This window comes from Aulonocara sp. 'chitande type north' Nkhata Bay, linkage group LG6 (assembly GCF_057382095.1).
Source record: "Aulonocara sp. 'chitande type north' Nkhata Bay isolate Kocher_YH1m ecotype deep benthic linkage group LG6, A_spYH_male_GT1.1, whole genome shotgun sequence".
In the NCBI taxonomy this organism is placed as follows: domain Eukaryota; kingdom Metazoa; phylum Chordata; class Actinopteri; order Cichliformes; family Cichlidae; genus Aulonocara; species Aulonocara sp. 'chitande type north' Nkhata Bay.
In genome coordinates, this window is record NC_141349.1 from 21,271,777 (window position 1) to 21,288,741 (window position 16,965).

The window sequence follows — 16,965 nt, forward strand, 5'->3', positions numbered from 1 at the left end:
ACTCATTACAAGTGTTGCTTGTAATGAGTCCTAACTCGAATTATTTGTAGTAGTCTGGCATTTTCCCTCTGATTTCTAATACTCTGCCTGGCACCAACAACCATGCCAAGTCTAAAGTTTAAGGCTACGTCCACACGTACACGGGTATTTTGAAAACTGAGATTTTCCGTTTTCGTTTTAAAAAATAATCCCGTCCACACGTAAACGCAGAAATGAAGGAAAACGCTGCTAGGAACATGCCAAAGCAACAGGTGGCGATATATTCCTAACCATGTAGAAATGTTGGCCAATCAGAAGTCTAGAAGCCTCGGTGGGAAATAGTAAACAAGGATGGGGCATAGAAGCAGAACCGAGTCGTATGTGTGGAGGGACAGTAACTGTGTGTGTATATGTAAGCATTTAAACACTGCAGAGAGTACAATTAACAGTAATAGTATTGTAGAAATTCATTTCACCGAAACAATAACGTGGCACACAGTGTGACGTCAAAAAAGGCGCACACCTTTGACGCTGCGTTTTCTCTGTTTTTCTCGTCCACACGTCAACGCAAAAACTGAGTTTTCAAAAATCTCCACCCTGGCCGGAGTTTTTAAAAATCTCAGTTTTCAGTGACCGAAAACGCCGTTTACGTGTGGACGAAAAGTGCAAACGCATAGAAAAATCTGCGTTTTCAAAAATACCCGGGTACGTGTGGACGTAGCCTAAATCAGCTTTCTTCCCCTTTCTGATGCTTGGTTTGAACTTCAGGTTGCAGGTTGTTTTTGAGTTGTTGCCAAATGTTGTTGTTTTTTTTTTATTTATGTTAAAGAGAAGCTGAACAGTTGCACACAACAAAGTGGCTGGTCAGTGTATACAGTAGTTTACCTACGAGAAGCAGTTATAATAATAAAATGTTTAAAAAAAAAATAAGAATCTTGGGACTAAATTCTTAATTTCTTGTTTTGTACTTAAAAATCTGTCATATATTTTTTCTGAAAAAGGTTTTTGAATGATATTTATTATTAAATTAATACCTTTATTCATTTAATAATGAATAAAGGTATTCATTAATCAATGCATAAATGAATAGATGCCCTCTGAGTTCTGTGTAATATATGCAAGATCTGTTTTGCTAAATAAGAGACTAAAATTGCTCTGTTCACCTGTGGTCTGTGCAGCAAAATCTAAACCTGAAGCACCACTTTGGGGGGGAAGGAAATTGTCTTCATTCTAACAGAAGAGTATTTGCAATTTGTAACTGTGCTGAAGTTTCAACAGTCTGTGGAGACTCTCACTTCCTCTGTCTGTTTGTAGGATGCAACATTTTACGCTGCCATATCTCTTCTGGAAAGCAGAAATTTCCCTGAAATTTGCGGTTCCTGCAAGGAGACATCTGGAACTTCCCCATGTCGCACAGTGATAAACTTGTTCAGATTCCAAACTGGACAGCGGGTTTGTGTACTTGAACGTGACTATTACCGTGTATTGTACTGTTTGTTCAGCACCTCAGTATGCGCAGTATTTAGAATCTGAATAACTCAGAAGCATAACATTTCAATGGCTGTCACTATTATAGATTTTGCTGTCTATGTTGGGCACAGCCCGGTAGTGGTGTTGCTCTTGCAAAAAAGAGAGATATTTTTATGATACCAATTTTATTGCTTTTCGAGGTTGCTGCTGACCATGTAGTCATAATACTCCTGAACTCACCTAATCACACATTTAGTGCTGAATGAACTTAATTTGTCCTTGACTGCTTGCAGGCCTCCTCAACTTCTAAGTGGATTTTAATTCTCATTTGTTTTTGCAATCCAGCTAACGAGTGACAAAACTTGTTACTTTCTGCAATTCACACATTGGTAAATGACTAATGGACTGTTTCTTACATGGCACTTTGTTACTCAATTTGAGCACTCGTAGCACTTTAGAGCATACCTCATTCATCTAGTCACTCAGATTCATACAAGCACTTTCTTTCTTTGCCTAAGTAAATGGTAAGTGGTAAATGGATTGATTCTTATATAGCGCTTTTCTACTCAAAGCACTCAAAGCGCTTTACACAGCATTCACCCAATCACACAAACACTTTCTTCTGTGCTTTTAAGTTCTCACTAACTAACTAACTACTACTCATTCATACTCCTGGATGCATCAGAGAGCAACTTAGGGTTAGTATCTTGCCCAACATGCAGACTGGGGGAGCCTGCTCTACCTCCTGAGCTACCGCCAGCATAAGCGGTTTCTAGCTAGCATTCACACACCTTCACACTCTGATGAATGCATTAAAAAGCAACTTATTGTTCAGTATCTTACCCAAGAATACTGGCTGCTCTGGCTCCTGAGCTACAGTTAACCTACTACATTCCTGACGTTCTGATCCATAGTTTAGTTTACCTAAAGTTTAGGGAAACTTTATTTTAGGTAAACTAAAGTTTAGGTAAACTAGTTTAGTTTTTTTTCTGCAACTAATGGAAGCTATTTTGACAAGTTGTTATTCTGTTGTACAGTGTAATAAACACTTCATTGGCACATTTAGAATATTAGAAGATTATATTTTATATAAATAACCATCTGATATTTTAGTGTACAAAAGTAACTTTGCTCACTTCAGCAAAGCACAACAGAGAACTACACTGATCATTATAAACTCTTTTCTGTGCTCCTCTTGAAATAAATTAGCCAAACTGGCATTTATAAACTCAGCAGGGATAGCACTTCAGGCAAAATCCCAAATTAGAAAAGATGCCCCCCTTCCAAATGTTGGAAAGTGAAATATAACATTTCTTGTTAACTAAGGAGAAAATCCTGCCTTTTTTTCTTCTTTGTTTTAAAGGGAGCATCAGAATTCTGTTATGATGTTGGAAGGATTCAGAGTGTAGTGTATCTATATAAATATACATTAAACCTTTTAATGGTCAACATAATCACCACATTGTTATAGTTCGAAAAAAAAACGGTGGCTTCGTAACTCTCGTGCTTTGCATTATAATCATTGTGTGCTTTAATCTTAAGGCAAATATTAAAACGTAATGATTTTTTTTATTGTTATCATATAAGTTTGCTGGCAATTAAACATGAGACAAAATCAATGAAAATTTTTAATTAGGAGATTTTAAAATGAGCTGTTTAGATTTGTGGATTTAATGTCAGAGACGTAACACTAACCAGTTCTACACATCAGAAATCTCCAAGACCGTTGAATCATGCAGGTCATGAAATGACTTTATACTTCATACTTTAAAGCGAGTCTGCTCTTGCTATTGATTTCAACCTAATTTCTAACCTTTTACTGGAATTGAGAGAATAGCAATTCCGTGAATACGAGTCACTTCATACCTGTTCTGCATGACTAGCAGAGGCAGGTTTTGTAATCCTATTCTCACACTTAGTTTCACCATCTAAAACACAAATTCAGTGAAAGCCACAATCAAACAAACACCTTTTCACTGTAACCTTACACTGTAGCAGGAAGTGGTACCCGAATCAGTGTATTTTTAATCCTTTGGTCTAATGTTTAGGTTGTCTCAGGGTGGTTGTTGAACCAATTTAGTGTTGTTACTGCACTGAAGTGCCTTTTAACTGAGTATGTGCCAATAGTTACTACAGAAAACTAGAGTGATAAGTATTAGTAGGAACGTTTTGGTTTTACCTGAGGATTATGCACTTGCAGACACATTTAAAATCCTTTTCTCTTTAACTCTACTGATATTTAACACAAAAACTATTGTGCTGCACACATTACAGCAAAGTGAGTGTTGACTGATGATTGTGCAAACATATTTTTTCTCGTGGAAGGAAACTCCGCCCTTCATTCCAGTTTGCTGCACATGAATACGTTTTCCACTTTTGTATCCCCCATAGATGGACCAACAACTTGAAGCCCACCAAACTCCTGAAATCAGTGAACAAATATCACCACACCATTTAAACTTTTTTTTTTTACATAATATAATTATTAACGGAGGCAAAACAACTTAACTGTATTTACCACTACCCACTTTGATTTCATGACCATGCTCACAGAGCCATTGTTTAGTTATTATTCTGGCTCATTAACAAAAATAACAGATTTTTATTTTCCTATAAACAGTCCAACAAGGATACAATTCTATGTAGAGGCACATTACACTGGTGGTTACGGTGGCCCTGAGAGGCCAAACGGACTGCAACTAAAGAAAACACCAGCAATATGAAAACCGCTGCAAAAGCACACAAAACACAACGGAAATGGAAAAAAAATAAAATAGAAATAGGAAAAAACTGATTTCCAAAAGCACAAGAGAAGTGTTTCGGGGGAGACAATAACCGACGGACCAGTTGCAGGAACCAAAATATGCTAAGCATTGCGCTGTGAGACATTTAAAAGTGGAGGACCTAGGCACCTCACTGACCATGTGGGTGCCTGTGAACAGTGACCTGAGAATCATTCAAGCATAAAAATCACTCAAAGGATGAACCAGTGTTGTATCTACACTGTGGCGGGCGTGGTCGGTGGTGCCGCAGCAGGGAAGGCGGACGCACCTGCGCTGCATCACAGTCACGCCTCGCCAGCTTAAAATCTGCTCTGCCTGCTGTGTGTTGTTGTTGTAGAAGTGTTCAGCTGCAAGCTGTGTATGTAACATGACAGCAAATGACATGACAGCGGTAAATAAAAGAATAAAGATACGTGAAAGCATCTTCATGTCGTCGGGTCAGCCGTGGTCATTTAAATACACACCACTTAGCAAAGAGGGTATTTTAACTTTTAACTTTGTCTTTATATTTTATGACTGGTAGCTTCCTTTAAAATATAATTTATTCCAATATCTTTCACTGAATTTATAGAAAAGGCCTTAGCTCTTAGCCAAAAACCTGGCATATAGTATGCAGTGTATCCTCCAAAAAATTGAGGTAATTGAACAAGGCCTGCTACAAAAGAACGTAGCAGGCCTAAGAAACTATCTACAGCAGATCAACATCTGAAAGTCATCTTTTTACCATATATGTATAACATATATAAATAAATTCAACAAAGACCTGACACCGGACCTGAAACATGCATCTGGCCCTTCAGCTGATCCAGCTTATCAAAACTTCATCATAAATGGTCTCTGTCACGGCCTGGGGGATCAGCAGGATGCTGATCGGCTATTTCTACCTTTTTCTCTCTCTTGCTCTCTACTCCTCTCTGTCGCCGGGGCGGAACTCATTGTGGCTTCACGCCTTCGGCCCACGGAAGGGCGTGATGCCCATTAAGGCGATTAGCATTTGAGCCAGCTGGTCTTCGTTGGATCGTTGTCTACCATGCGTCAAAGCTAGAGCTCAGTTAAGTCAAGAGTCTATTATGAACGTCCATCCATCTTCATCCGCTTTATCCGGGGCCGGGTTGCGGGGGCAGCAGCCTAAGCAGAGAGGCCCAGACCTCCCTCTCCCCAGCCACCTCCTCCAGCTTATCCAGGGGAACACCAAGGCGTTCCCAGGCCAGCCGAGAGATATAATCTCTCCAGCGTGTCCTGGGTCGCCTCCTCCCGGTGGGGCATGCCTGGAACACCTCACCCAGGAGGCGCCCAGGAGGCATCCTTGTCAGATGCCCGAACCACCTCAGCTGGCTACTTTCGATGTGGAGGAGCAGCGGCTCTACTCTGAGCCCCTCCCGGATGGCCGAACTTCTCACCCTATCTCTAAGGGAGAGGCCAGCCACCCTTCAGAGGAAGCTCATTTCTGCTGCTTGTATCCGTGATCTCGTTCTTTCGGTCACTACCCACAGCTCGTGGCCATAGGTGAGGGTAGGGACGTAGATCGACCAGTAAATTGAGAGCTTCGCTTTTACACTCAGCTCCCTCTTCACCACGACGGACCGGTGCAGCGTCTGCATCACTGCAGCTGCAGCCCCAATCCGTCTGTCGATCTCCGGCTCCCTTCTCCCATCACTCGCGAACAAGACCCCGAGACACTTGAACTCCTCCACTTGGGGCAGGAACTCATCCCCGACCCGGAGAGCGCACTCTACCCTTTTCCGGCTGAGAACCATGGCCTCAGATTTGGAGGTGCTGATCCTCATTCCCGCTGCTTCACACTCAGCTGCGAACCGCTCCAGTGCGAGCTGGAGGCCCTCACCCGATGAAGCCAACAGAACCACATCATCCGCAAAAAGTAGAGATGAGATTATGAGGCCACCAAAGCGAAAGCCCTCCGCCACTTGGCTGCGCCTAGAAATCCTGTCCATAAAAATTATGAACAGAACCGGAGACAAAGGGCAGCCCTGGCGGAGCCCATCACCCACCGGGAACGAGTCCGACTTATTGCCGGCAATGCGAACCAAGCTCTTGCAACGGTTGTATAGGGATCGAATGGCCCGTAGCAATGGGCCAGACACCCCATACCGCAACACCTCCCACAGGACACCCCGAGGGACATGGTCGAATGCCTTCTCCGAGTCCACAAAACACATGTAGACTGGTTGGGCAAACTCCCATGCACCCTCAAGTATCCTTGAGAGGATAAAGAGCTGGTCCAGTGTTCTGCGACCAGGATGAAAACCGCATTGTTCCTCCTGTATCCGAGGTTCGATTAGCGGACGAACTCCCCTTTCCAGCACCCTGGCATAGACTTTCCCAGGGAGGCTGAGGAGTGTGATCCCCCTGTAGTTGGAACACACCCTCCGGTCCCCCTTCTTAAAGATGGGGACCACCACCCCGGTCTGCCAGTCCACAGGTACTGCCCCTGATCTCCACGCAACATTGTAGAGGCGTGTCAACCAGGACAGCCCTACAACGTCCAGAGTTTTCAGGAACTCGGGGCGGACCTCATCAACACCAGGGGCTCTGCCACCAAGGAGTTGTTTAACTGCCTCAGTGACCTCGCCCCCGGAAACTGGCGGGTCATTCCCCTCATCCCCAGACTCTGCTTCCTCCTCAGAAGATGTGTCAGTGGGATTAAGGAGGTCCTCGAAGTATTCCTTCCACCGCCTGACAATTTTCGCAGTCGACGTCAACAGCATGAACGTTGTAATTAATTCTCGTTTCCTCATCTACAGACCTCCTGAATACATTCCCTGTGTGAATCATTGTGTCAAGTGTGGAGAGTGGAACTGCGGTTGTGAGTGTGGAGAATTGGAGAACGAGTGACTACCCCTTTGGATTTCCCTGGAGCCTCATCCCTCACTTTGTTGTATATAGCGCTGCCCTGCACTTCCTGTATAAACACCTGGTGGATTCTGTAAATAAATTCTTGTGTACAGCTGATTCTGGAGTCCTGCGCTTGAGTGCCCACGTTGAACCATAACAGTGTCAGTGAAAGTGTGAACGTCAAGTCATTCTTAAGGAAGCAAAACAGGGAGAAAAGGCTGACGTAGGCCAAATTACACAAGAATGGGAAAGAACATCAGTGAAAAAAGGTCACATGTAGAGATGAATCCAAATTGAAAATTGAATTTAAAAAAATTATGGTTCAAATCATCAATGTATTTAGGAAAGAGGTCAGGAGTACTTTTCTATGCTGTGGTGTGCTGGGGGAGCAGCACAGCAAAAAGGGACTCATCCAGGCTGGAGAAACTGATCAGGAGGGCTAGCTCTGTGGTCGGCATGAAGCTGGACACTCTGGTGACAGTGGCAGAGAAAAGGACATTAAAGAAACTGATGGACATTATGAACAATGCTGGGCATCCTCTGCACACGGCCATTAACAACCAGAAGAGTCTGTTCAGTGACAGGTTGCTTCTCCCCAAGACAAGAACTAACAGACTTAAAAACTCCTTTGTCCCACACGCCATCAAACTGTTTAACTCCTCTCTGGAGGGGAAACAGGAGGACAAAGGAGGGGGGAACAACTAAGCTGTAGTGCCTCTTCACCTCACTGTACAATACCTTGTGCAATACTTTTTGTAAATAGTCAACAGTGCAATAGACTCAATACTTGAAATGTGCAATTCACTTGTATTTTTATTTTTTATTCCTATTTATTCTATTTATCCCCTTTGTATATTTTATTTATATTTGTCTCTGTATTTATATATGTGTGTGTGTGTGTGTGTGTGTGTATATATATATATATATATATATATATATATATATATATATATATATAACAATTCTGTAACTGTAACTTCGGTCGTTGCTGTGCTTTTTGGAAGTCGAATTTCCCAGAGGAACCCACCCGAGGGATTAATAAAGTTCTATCTTATCTTATCTTATCTTATCTTAGGAGAGGTACAGCAGTGAGTTTTACAGCCATCTGTAAAACACAATGGGGGCTCTGTCATATTTTGATTATCCCTGAAGGCTACTGAAAGAAATTTCAAGGAAGCCTATCTAAGAGAAGAGTCATACCAAATATTGACTTTAAGGTGTGTTAAAATTCTACAAAACTTTTTTGGTGTGTGTATTTAGCAAATAGTTGCATACTTCTACATTTCACAGTGGCTGCGATTTCTCTTGAATAAAATAAAGCCTCGTTATTTCATCATCAGCTCAAATTCCTGTGGTTTCTCAGGTTACAGCAGTTGATCACACATGTCCAACATTTCAACACAACACCTACCTGATGCAATTGCCTGGACACTCCCACTAAAATGTGTCAATAAAAAGAGACGATTGTGGGGGCAACTTCTGACAGAGTAGTTATTCCAAGGATCTGACCACATTCAAGCGGGAAAATGGTGCAGTATAAAGTGACCGTATTCACTGGTGATCACCTTAATTCCACTACTCTTAACAATGTCTTCATTAAGCTGGTGGGCACAGATGGGGAGAGTGATCGCACGTGGCTCGTGGGCTTGAAAGGGGCTACATCCTTCGTTATAGGAGCCGTAAGTCTGAAATATGCATCTTCATGATTAAATGTATCTCAGGTTTCCTGTATGAGATGATACACAAATGAAATCATTTTTGTGGAAATAAGGGGAATCTATCACCATGAAGATGGTCAAAGCAAACAGTTCACTTCATGGACCAAAGTAAATTATAACAGGAATTGTATGCTCGAGTGTTACAGCTCAGCACAAACTGCTATGTCATTCTTTAGGTATCAAAGTTTAAGGTGTCCTGCCCCACTTCGCTTGGAAATCTTGTGCTGATAGAGTTAGACAAACAATCTCTCCCACTGTTCCCGGAGGACGCTTGGTTTTGTGCCAAGGTGGAAGTGAAATCCCCTGAAGGAGACATCTACAGCTTTCCCATCTACCGCTGGATTGCTGATAGCAAGGTGCACCGCTTCAGGGATGGAAAAGGTTTGGGAAACTGTGCTCATCTTAAATCTTGTTCTGTAGTTACAAACCAGTGAGGACAACAAAAATCTTGTAATGAGACTAAAGCAGTTTTCCAATATACCACATTCACAAGAAACCCTTTTTCTTTCTTTCTTTCTTTTCTTTTTTTTTTATAGCTCTGAGAGTCTTTGAAGACAACCATCATCTTGGCAGGTACAGTCGGCAGCAGGAGATTCAGCAGCGAGAGGAAGACTATCGGTGAGAATTCAGAGCTTATACACATTTTAGCCTTACAGCTCCTGAAACTAGAATACAAATGCTGTCCAGTTATAGCTGAATATCCTAATACTAAACCTAAAGCTTAAATATATTTAAGCATTAAATTAAGCATTGCAGCATATTCTTTGTCTGCTGGGATTAATTAAAAGAAATTAAACTATTGCATATGTTGCAGATAAAAAAGTATATCATGTCATACTGTAACTAACTTCCTCATCATCGCTGTTTCTTCGTTTCATCAGCTGGGATGCATATGCAGAGAAAATACCTCACTCCATGAAGGCAGAAAACCTATTTTCACTCCCGTATGAGGTTCAGTTCTCCTTCACCAAAACTAAAGAGTTTCTCTACACTGCTTCCACAGGGTGAAGTTCTGTTACACATATTTTTCTCTTTACTCTTTACTCCTCTGTCACTGTGCCCCAGGGCGGCTGTGGCTATACAGTAGCTTGCCATCACCAGTGTGTGAATGTGTGTGTGAATGTGTGGATGATTGTGTATAGTGTAAAGCGCTTTGGGGTCCTTAGGGACTAGTAAAGTGCTATACAAATACAGGCCATTTACCATTTACCATATTTTTCTCTTTACTTATCAAAAGTATATTAAGTATCATAATGAAGTTAAATAAATGTGCTCTTCTGTTTCAGACTGACTGAGCTGAAGCTGAAGGGACTGGATAACTGTAAGAAGAAGTGGGATAATATTGACAGCATCAATCGAGTGTTTTGCTGCAAAAAGACTGAAATATCAGGTACTGTACTAACATCATAGCATATTGGAGTCCTTATACAGTATGCACTCTATGCAATAATGAGCTGAATATTGGGCAGCCTGTTCTGTAAACCATCTATATTCTTACCAGAGAAATCGGACTTTTCTTTTACAGTTCACGTAATGAAGACTCTCAGACCCTGAACTTCTGACATTAATTCAGAAATTTAGCAGAATTTAGTAGCTCACAGTTTCAAAAATAATAAGTTAAATGTCTCTTTTTCACAGAATATGTTCATGAACACTGGAAAGAGGATGCTTTCTTTGGCTACCAGTTTCTAAATGGTGTCAACCCCATGTTGATTCAGCTTTGTACAGCCCTGCCCAGTAACTTCCCTGTCACTGATGACATGGTCTTTCCCCATGGCCAGTGCAGCCTGGCAGATGAAATGAAGGTGATCATCTGAATTCTTTATAATAAATTGATTTTTTGTCAAATAATTGTACTTGTACAGTCACTGACTAAATATTATATCCACACTGTTGCAATATCCTGAACTTTCAAACAGAAAGGGAACATATTCCTGTGTGACTACAAGCGTCTGGATGGAGTAAAAGCAAACACCATCAATGGGAAGAAGCAGTACTTGATGGCTCCTCTCGTCCTGCTCCACAAAGATCCTCATGATAAGCTAATGCCGATTGCCATTCAGGTAATTCAGACAGTAAGGTTTAAGTTCGTGTATTTATCAGCTCATCAGTAGAGATAGCACACCTGTTAATGTGTAAAGCAATTGTTCATGTACAACGTCATTGTAAAATCAAAATATAAGGATATTCTATTTGCAACCATAGCTAGTACCATATCTGAACACCAGCTGTGAAGTGTTTTTGCTGAGCCTTAGCCTTGTGAAAGTTCATCCCATAGCAGTATCCAGATTGCTGAATGCAGAGTCTGACACGTACATAAATCAAGTCAGTTTCATTTATGGCGCCAAAATCACAAACAGCCTTCCCAGTTCATTCTGTACAATACACTCACACAGATGCAACATATTTACTGAGCAGAGAGAGATAGCATCAGTAAAAACTAATTAAAAGCTAATTAAAAGCATCATGTAAAGCTGTTCAGAAAGGATTCAGGGGAAATTCCCCATAAGGGATCAGCAGAGTATCAAACTTTAAAGATAAACTTGTCAAACATAGAACAGGAACTGAAATTTCATCAGTCTTGATCAGTAATTGATTTTAGGAGCATACTTGATCATCTGTATCAAATGACTACTCTGCCCTGTCCTTCTGTAGCTGAAGCAGACTCCATCAGATGACAATCCGATCTTTCTTCCTACTGATTCTGAGTACGACTGGTTGATCGCCAAGATTTTTGTAAGAAGTGCAGATTTCAATGAGCATCAGCTCAATGTTCACCTTCTGCGCACGCACTTGCTGGCTGAGGTTTTTGCAGTGTCACTGCTGCGCAATGTGCCCATGGTGCATCCTCTGTACAAGGTAACTGACGTTTGCTGAAACTTCAGTTTGTTTTATGCCATTATTTCAGTGGTGTGGAAAGCATTTGTCCATAATGGCTGGTTGTGGACAATAAAATGAAGTGTTGCCCCAATCATGTCACTAACCGAGTTCCCTCTTTCCCGCAGCTCCTCAATCCTCACACGCGCTACACTATGCAGATCAACGTCTTAGCTCGGCGTCTTCTAATTTCTGACACTGGCAATTTCACTCAGGTATGCAGTACGACCAGCACACTTATGGCGTAAAAACTGTTTCCGCAAGTGCAAATGTTGAATTTTAGGGAGAAAATTACTTTGAGAGGAGAAAAGTTTAATTTGACCAAACAAAATTAACTGCTGCATGCAGTATGTGTGATAAGTATGTTATTTTATTTGAAAATATAAAATGTTTTAAGTCCATTGTTGGTTTTAATCTAGTTTAAACCAAACCACTCTATTGGATTTAGCTACACTTTGGACAGTGTTTCTGGAATGCTGTGGCTAGCGAGCTGATTGGAGACCAAAACAGCCAATCAGAATTTTTGCATCCAAGTCTGTGATTGGTTTGTTTTGTGGCACATACGCACTGAGAGCAGGCCTACAGATGTCCGTCAGCACACAGAGCAGAGATCTGAGCAAGAGCAAATGCCAACAGCCGAGTGGCTGTTATTGTGTGTGTAAATGGATAATAGCAAACACTGAAATGCATTTCTTGCACACAGCAATGAATTTTGTTCACTCAAATTAAACTTTTCTTCAATCAAAAATATTTTTCTTCTCAAAATGCAACAACAACACTTTTTTTTTCTCTTTTTGTAATGTGTGCTCAGAGTAGAGGCACAAAAATAACACCATACACACTCACTAGACCTTTACCTTAAGAATTGTTTTTCTTTTTCAGTGTCATGTACAACATTTGTCTCTAACTGTGAGCTACCCATTCTCTAGTTTGCATCATCAGGTGGAGAGGGCATGTTCACCATCCTACAGAGGTCAGTGTCCTCATTAACCTACAGCTCCCTCTGCATACCTGATGACATTGCTGAACGTGGCGTGGAGGCTGTGCCAAACTTCTACTACAGGGATGATGGACTAAAGGTTTGGGATATCATCCACAGGTACCACACTTTCTTTTCTTTTGATTTTGATTTTCTCCTAATGATGCCATCAAGCTGCAACAATTCAGAGTTTGTAAATAATGGGTCATCCTATCTTAAATCAGCATAAAAAACTGATCTGGTCTTTCTCCACAGTATTGGCTGGTTAAAATATGAAAATCAATAAATAAAAGCCTCCTGTAAAGTCATATATTTGAGCACACAGTAATAACAAACTTTCCTTTGCAAAAGACAACAATGACAATTTCTTTGCACAGCGTGTAAAGCACATGGTGTAAAGCATTGGTCTCATTGTCTGTTTGCTTTTTGTTTTTTGTATTTATGGTCTTCATTGGTGAAGGAATTGAATTAAGAGATGTCTTTGTGCTGGCTAACCGATTTGTTATCATTGTCATTAATATTATTTCAAATCTCCAATGTGGACAGAAAAAGACAGATACATTACACCTTTTCTATGTACCTTTTTTAACTAGATTTCTTTGTTTTATTGCAAAAGCTTTCTTTTGTGAATGTCACATTTGAGTGTGGCTTGCATAACACCTCTTCTTCTAGTCTTTGCCAACATTTTCCTTGCATCAGTTTTTTCGGTTAGTCTGTTTTTTAACCTTCATTGACCAACAAGTAAAACTTATGAGATCTGTTTTGCAAGAGTATCCTGAGCCTGTTCTTTAATAGTGTATGTTTAAACAAGTTATGTCCCTTTGTATATCAGTAGCTGTCACCACATGTACAGCCTGCCTTGATCTTATTAAACAACATTTAGATTTCTGTTGAAACTAAAATGCCTCTAAACTGAGAGATGTGTCTGCTACTTACAGAAGCCTACCTTCACTAAGTTAAATTATAAACACTTGGTGTGTTGATCGTGAACCTGTAACCTCCCTATTTTTAATCAGGACAAGGTACTTTGTGCCATTTATTTTTATGTAGTTTTTGAAACAAAAGAATTAGGGCAAATACAATTTTTTATTATTTAAATAATCCTGGAGCAGTTTGTGTACAAATAATAAAAACATGTTTTACACAGTGTATTCCCATTTCTCAAAGGTCTGTGCAGGGAATGCTCGGCTACTACTACAAGAGTGACCGTGAGGTCCAGGAGGACTCTGAACTTCAGAAGTGGATTTTGGACATTTTTGAACATGGGTTCCTTTCTCAAGCAGAAACAGGTGAGTTTCAATTACTATCTTCAATTATTATGATGATAGTGGTGATTTCTCCATACTATATATTGCAACCTAAACCTAAAGGAATGATGCTGTTATTTCAGGAATTCCTCAGACATTTACCAGTGTGACTGAGTTGATCAAGTTTGTCACCATGGTGATCTACACCTGCTCAGCCCAGCATGCAGCTGTGAACAGTGGACAGGTGAGTTCTTATATTATCCCAATAATGAAAAAAATGGCACAGTTTACAATGTCAATAAAAACACGATCAATGTAATGGTCTGCAAATCTCAAAAACCCTAATTTTATTCACAATAGAACATAAAAAACATCACATGCCTCCCTAAGACGCTCTTTTTATAGTCAGTCATGTTACTGACAAGTTGTAGCTTATGAAACATTTCTCCCAAAATCAAATGAACTCATTGTCATGCAAAGGGAAAATGTAAATAATTGTATGAATAATACCATACAACAGCAGGAAGGTAACAACAATATTAAAAAACAAAGACAGAATTAAAAACTATGCTTTTTAATCTTAGTAAATCCTTTACTTATTCATTAAATACAGTTTGACTATGCTGGCTGGATGCCCAACACTCCCATCTCCCTGCAACTCCCACCACCGACCAAAAAGGGGACGACAAGCGAGGCCACGATGTTGGCGACCTTCCCTGATGTCAACGTAACAGTTCAGGGCATGGCCACCGTGTGGCTCCTCAGCAAGCAGTCCAGTGACTTTGTAAGGAGCAAAGATTTCATTAAGAATGTCAGAAATTATGTTTACAGTAAATTTTTGTGAATAATTTTGAGTTATTTTGACAAAAATTTGAATGTTGTTGAAGAAAAACTAAATGTATCACTGTTCTCATTAGGTCCCTCTTGGCCAGTACCCAGAGGACCACTTCACTGAAGAGATTCCTCGCAAGATATTAAAGGATTTTCAGACGGAGCTTGAAATTTTGAGTGGAGTCATCAAAGCCAGAAACAAGCACTTAAACGTGCCATACACCTACATGGATCCAGCAGTGGTAGAAAACAGTGTGGCCATTTGAATATTAGAAGATAAGAAGACAAATTTAGCTTTTCAAGCGAAAGCAGGGAAAGAAATGCAAGTTCTGAGTTTTACTGATGAAATGGCGCAACAAACTTACTGCTTCTGATCATTGTATGCTGATTTGCGATTTTTACTTATCTGTTGAAATATGTCTGGGTAACATTTTCATCACTCTATGAGAGTGTCTGCTCTGAGCCAGAGTCTTACTAAAACTTTACCAAATTACATTGCTTATATTTTCATTATTTTAATGTTTTGTTGTGTTTCTCCCACACAGATTTGTTTTATTCATTAAAAATATATTGCATTACTCCCAAATCAACAAGCATTGTTATTCTGTTATTGAATTAGTCCTTGACCTTTGTTTTAATCACCAAAAATAAGCACTGTTTTATGCTTTTATGCCTTAACACAATAAAAGTTTTTTTTTTGTTCATTTATTTATTTATTTATGGAACAGCTATTTGGTGTCTGGTATAATATTAACATCATAAATTCTGTCTAAAGCTTTATTTTAGCTAACGTGCACTTTCTACATTTCTTTGTAGAATCATTTTTAAATTCTAGTTTTGTTGTACAGTGGGGCAAAAAAGTATTTAGTCAGCCACCGATTGTGCAAGTTCCCCCACTTAAAATGATGACAGAGGTCAGTAATTTGCACCAGAGGTACACTTCAACTGTGAGAGACAGAATGTGGAAAAAAAAATCCATGAATCCACATGGTAGGATTTGTAAAGAATTTATTCGTAAATCAGGGTGGAAAATAAGTATTTGGTCAATAACAAAAATACAACTCAATACTTTGTAACATAACCTTTGTTGGCAATAACAGAGGTCAAACGTTTACTATAGGTCTTTACCAGGTTTGCACACACAGTAGCTGGTATTTTGGCCCAGTCCTCCATGCAGATCTTCTCGAGAGCAGTGATGTTTTGGGGCTGTCGCCGAGCAACACGGACTTTCAACTCCCGCCACAGATTTTCTATGGGGTTGAGGTCTGGAGACTGGCTAGGCCACTCCAGGACTTTCAAATGCTTCTTACGGAGCCACTCCTTTGTTGCCCGGGCGGTGTGTTTTGGATCATTGTCATGTTGGAAGACCCAGCCTCGTTTCATCTTCAAAGTTCTCACTGATGGAAGGAGGTTTTGGCTCAAAATCTCACGATACATGGCCCCATTCATTCTGTCCTTAACACGGATCAGTCGTCCTGTCCCCTTGGCAGAAAAACAGCCCCATAGCATGATGTTTCCACCCCCATGCTTCACAGTAGGTATGGTGTTCTTGGGATGCAACTCAGTATTCTTCTTCCTCCAAACACGACGAGTTGAGTTTATACCAAAAAGTTCTACTTTGGTTTCATCTGACCACATGACATTCTCCCAATCCTCTGCTGTATCATCCATGTGCTCTCTGGCAAACTTCAGATGTGCCTGGACATGCACTGGCTTCAGCAGCGGAACTCATCATCTGTATAAAAGACACCTGTCCACAGCCTCAAACAGTCAGACTCCAAACTCCGCCATGGCCAAGACCAAAGAGCTTTCGAAGGACACCAGGATAAGTATTGTAGACCTGCACCAGACTGGGAAGAGTGAATCTACAATAGGCAAGCAGCTTGGTGTGAAAAAATCACCTGTAGGAGCAATCATCAGAAAATGGAAGACATACAAGACCACTGATAATCTCCCTCGATCTGGGGCTCCACGCAAGATTTCATCCCATGGGGTCAAAATGATCATGAGAACGATGAGCAAAGATCCCAGAACCACACGGGGGGACCTGGTGAATGACCTGCAGAGAGCTGGGACCAAAGTAACAAAGGTCACCATCAGTAACACACTACAACGGCAGGGAATCAAATCCCGCAGTGCCAGACGTGTTCCGCTGCTGAAGCCAGTACATGTCCAGGCACATCTGAAGTTTGCCAGAGAGCACATGGATGATACAGCAGAGGATTGGG

The 16,965-nt window shown here is 40.7% G+C and overlaps 1 protein-coding gene across 1 annotated transcript; it reads left to right on the forward strand.

The window, feature by feature from the left end:
* The first annotated feature begins 8,555 nt into the window (after positions 1 to 8,555).
* On the forward strand, positions 8,556 to 15,439 carry LOC147327706 (polyunsaturated fatty acid lipoxygenase ALOX15B-like). The gene is made up of 14 exons (XM_086295557.1): positions 8,556 to 8,764; positions 8,980 to 9,184; positions 9,340 to 9,421; positions 9,685 to 9,807; positions 10,090 to 10,193; positions 10,442 to 10,608; positions 10,723 to 10,866; positions 11,459 to 11,662; positions 11,809 to 11,895; positions 12,610 to 12,779; positions 13,827 to 13,948; positions 14,050 to 14,150; positions 14,520 to 14,690; positions 14,824 to 15,439. The coding sequence occupies exons 1-14, from the start codon at positions 8,612 to 8,614 to the stop codon at positions 15,001 to 15,003; spliced, it is 2,013 nt and encodes a 670-aa protein (XP_086151683.1). The 5' UTR covers positions 8,556 to 8,611; the 3' UTR covers positions 15,004 to 15,439.
* Positions 15,440 to 16,965: the final 1,526 nt, after the last annotated feature.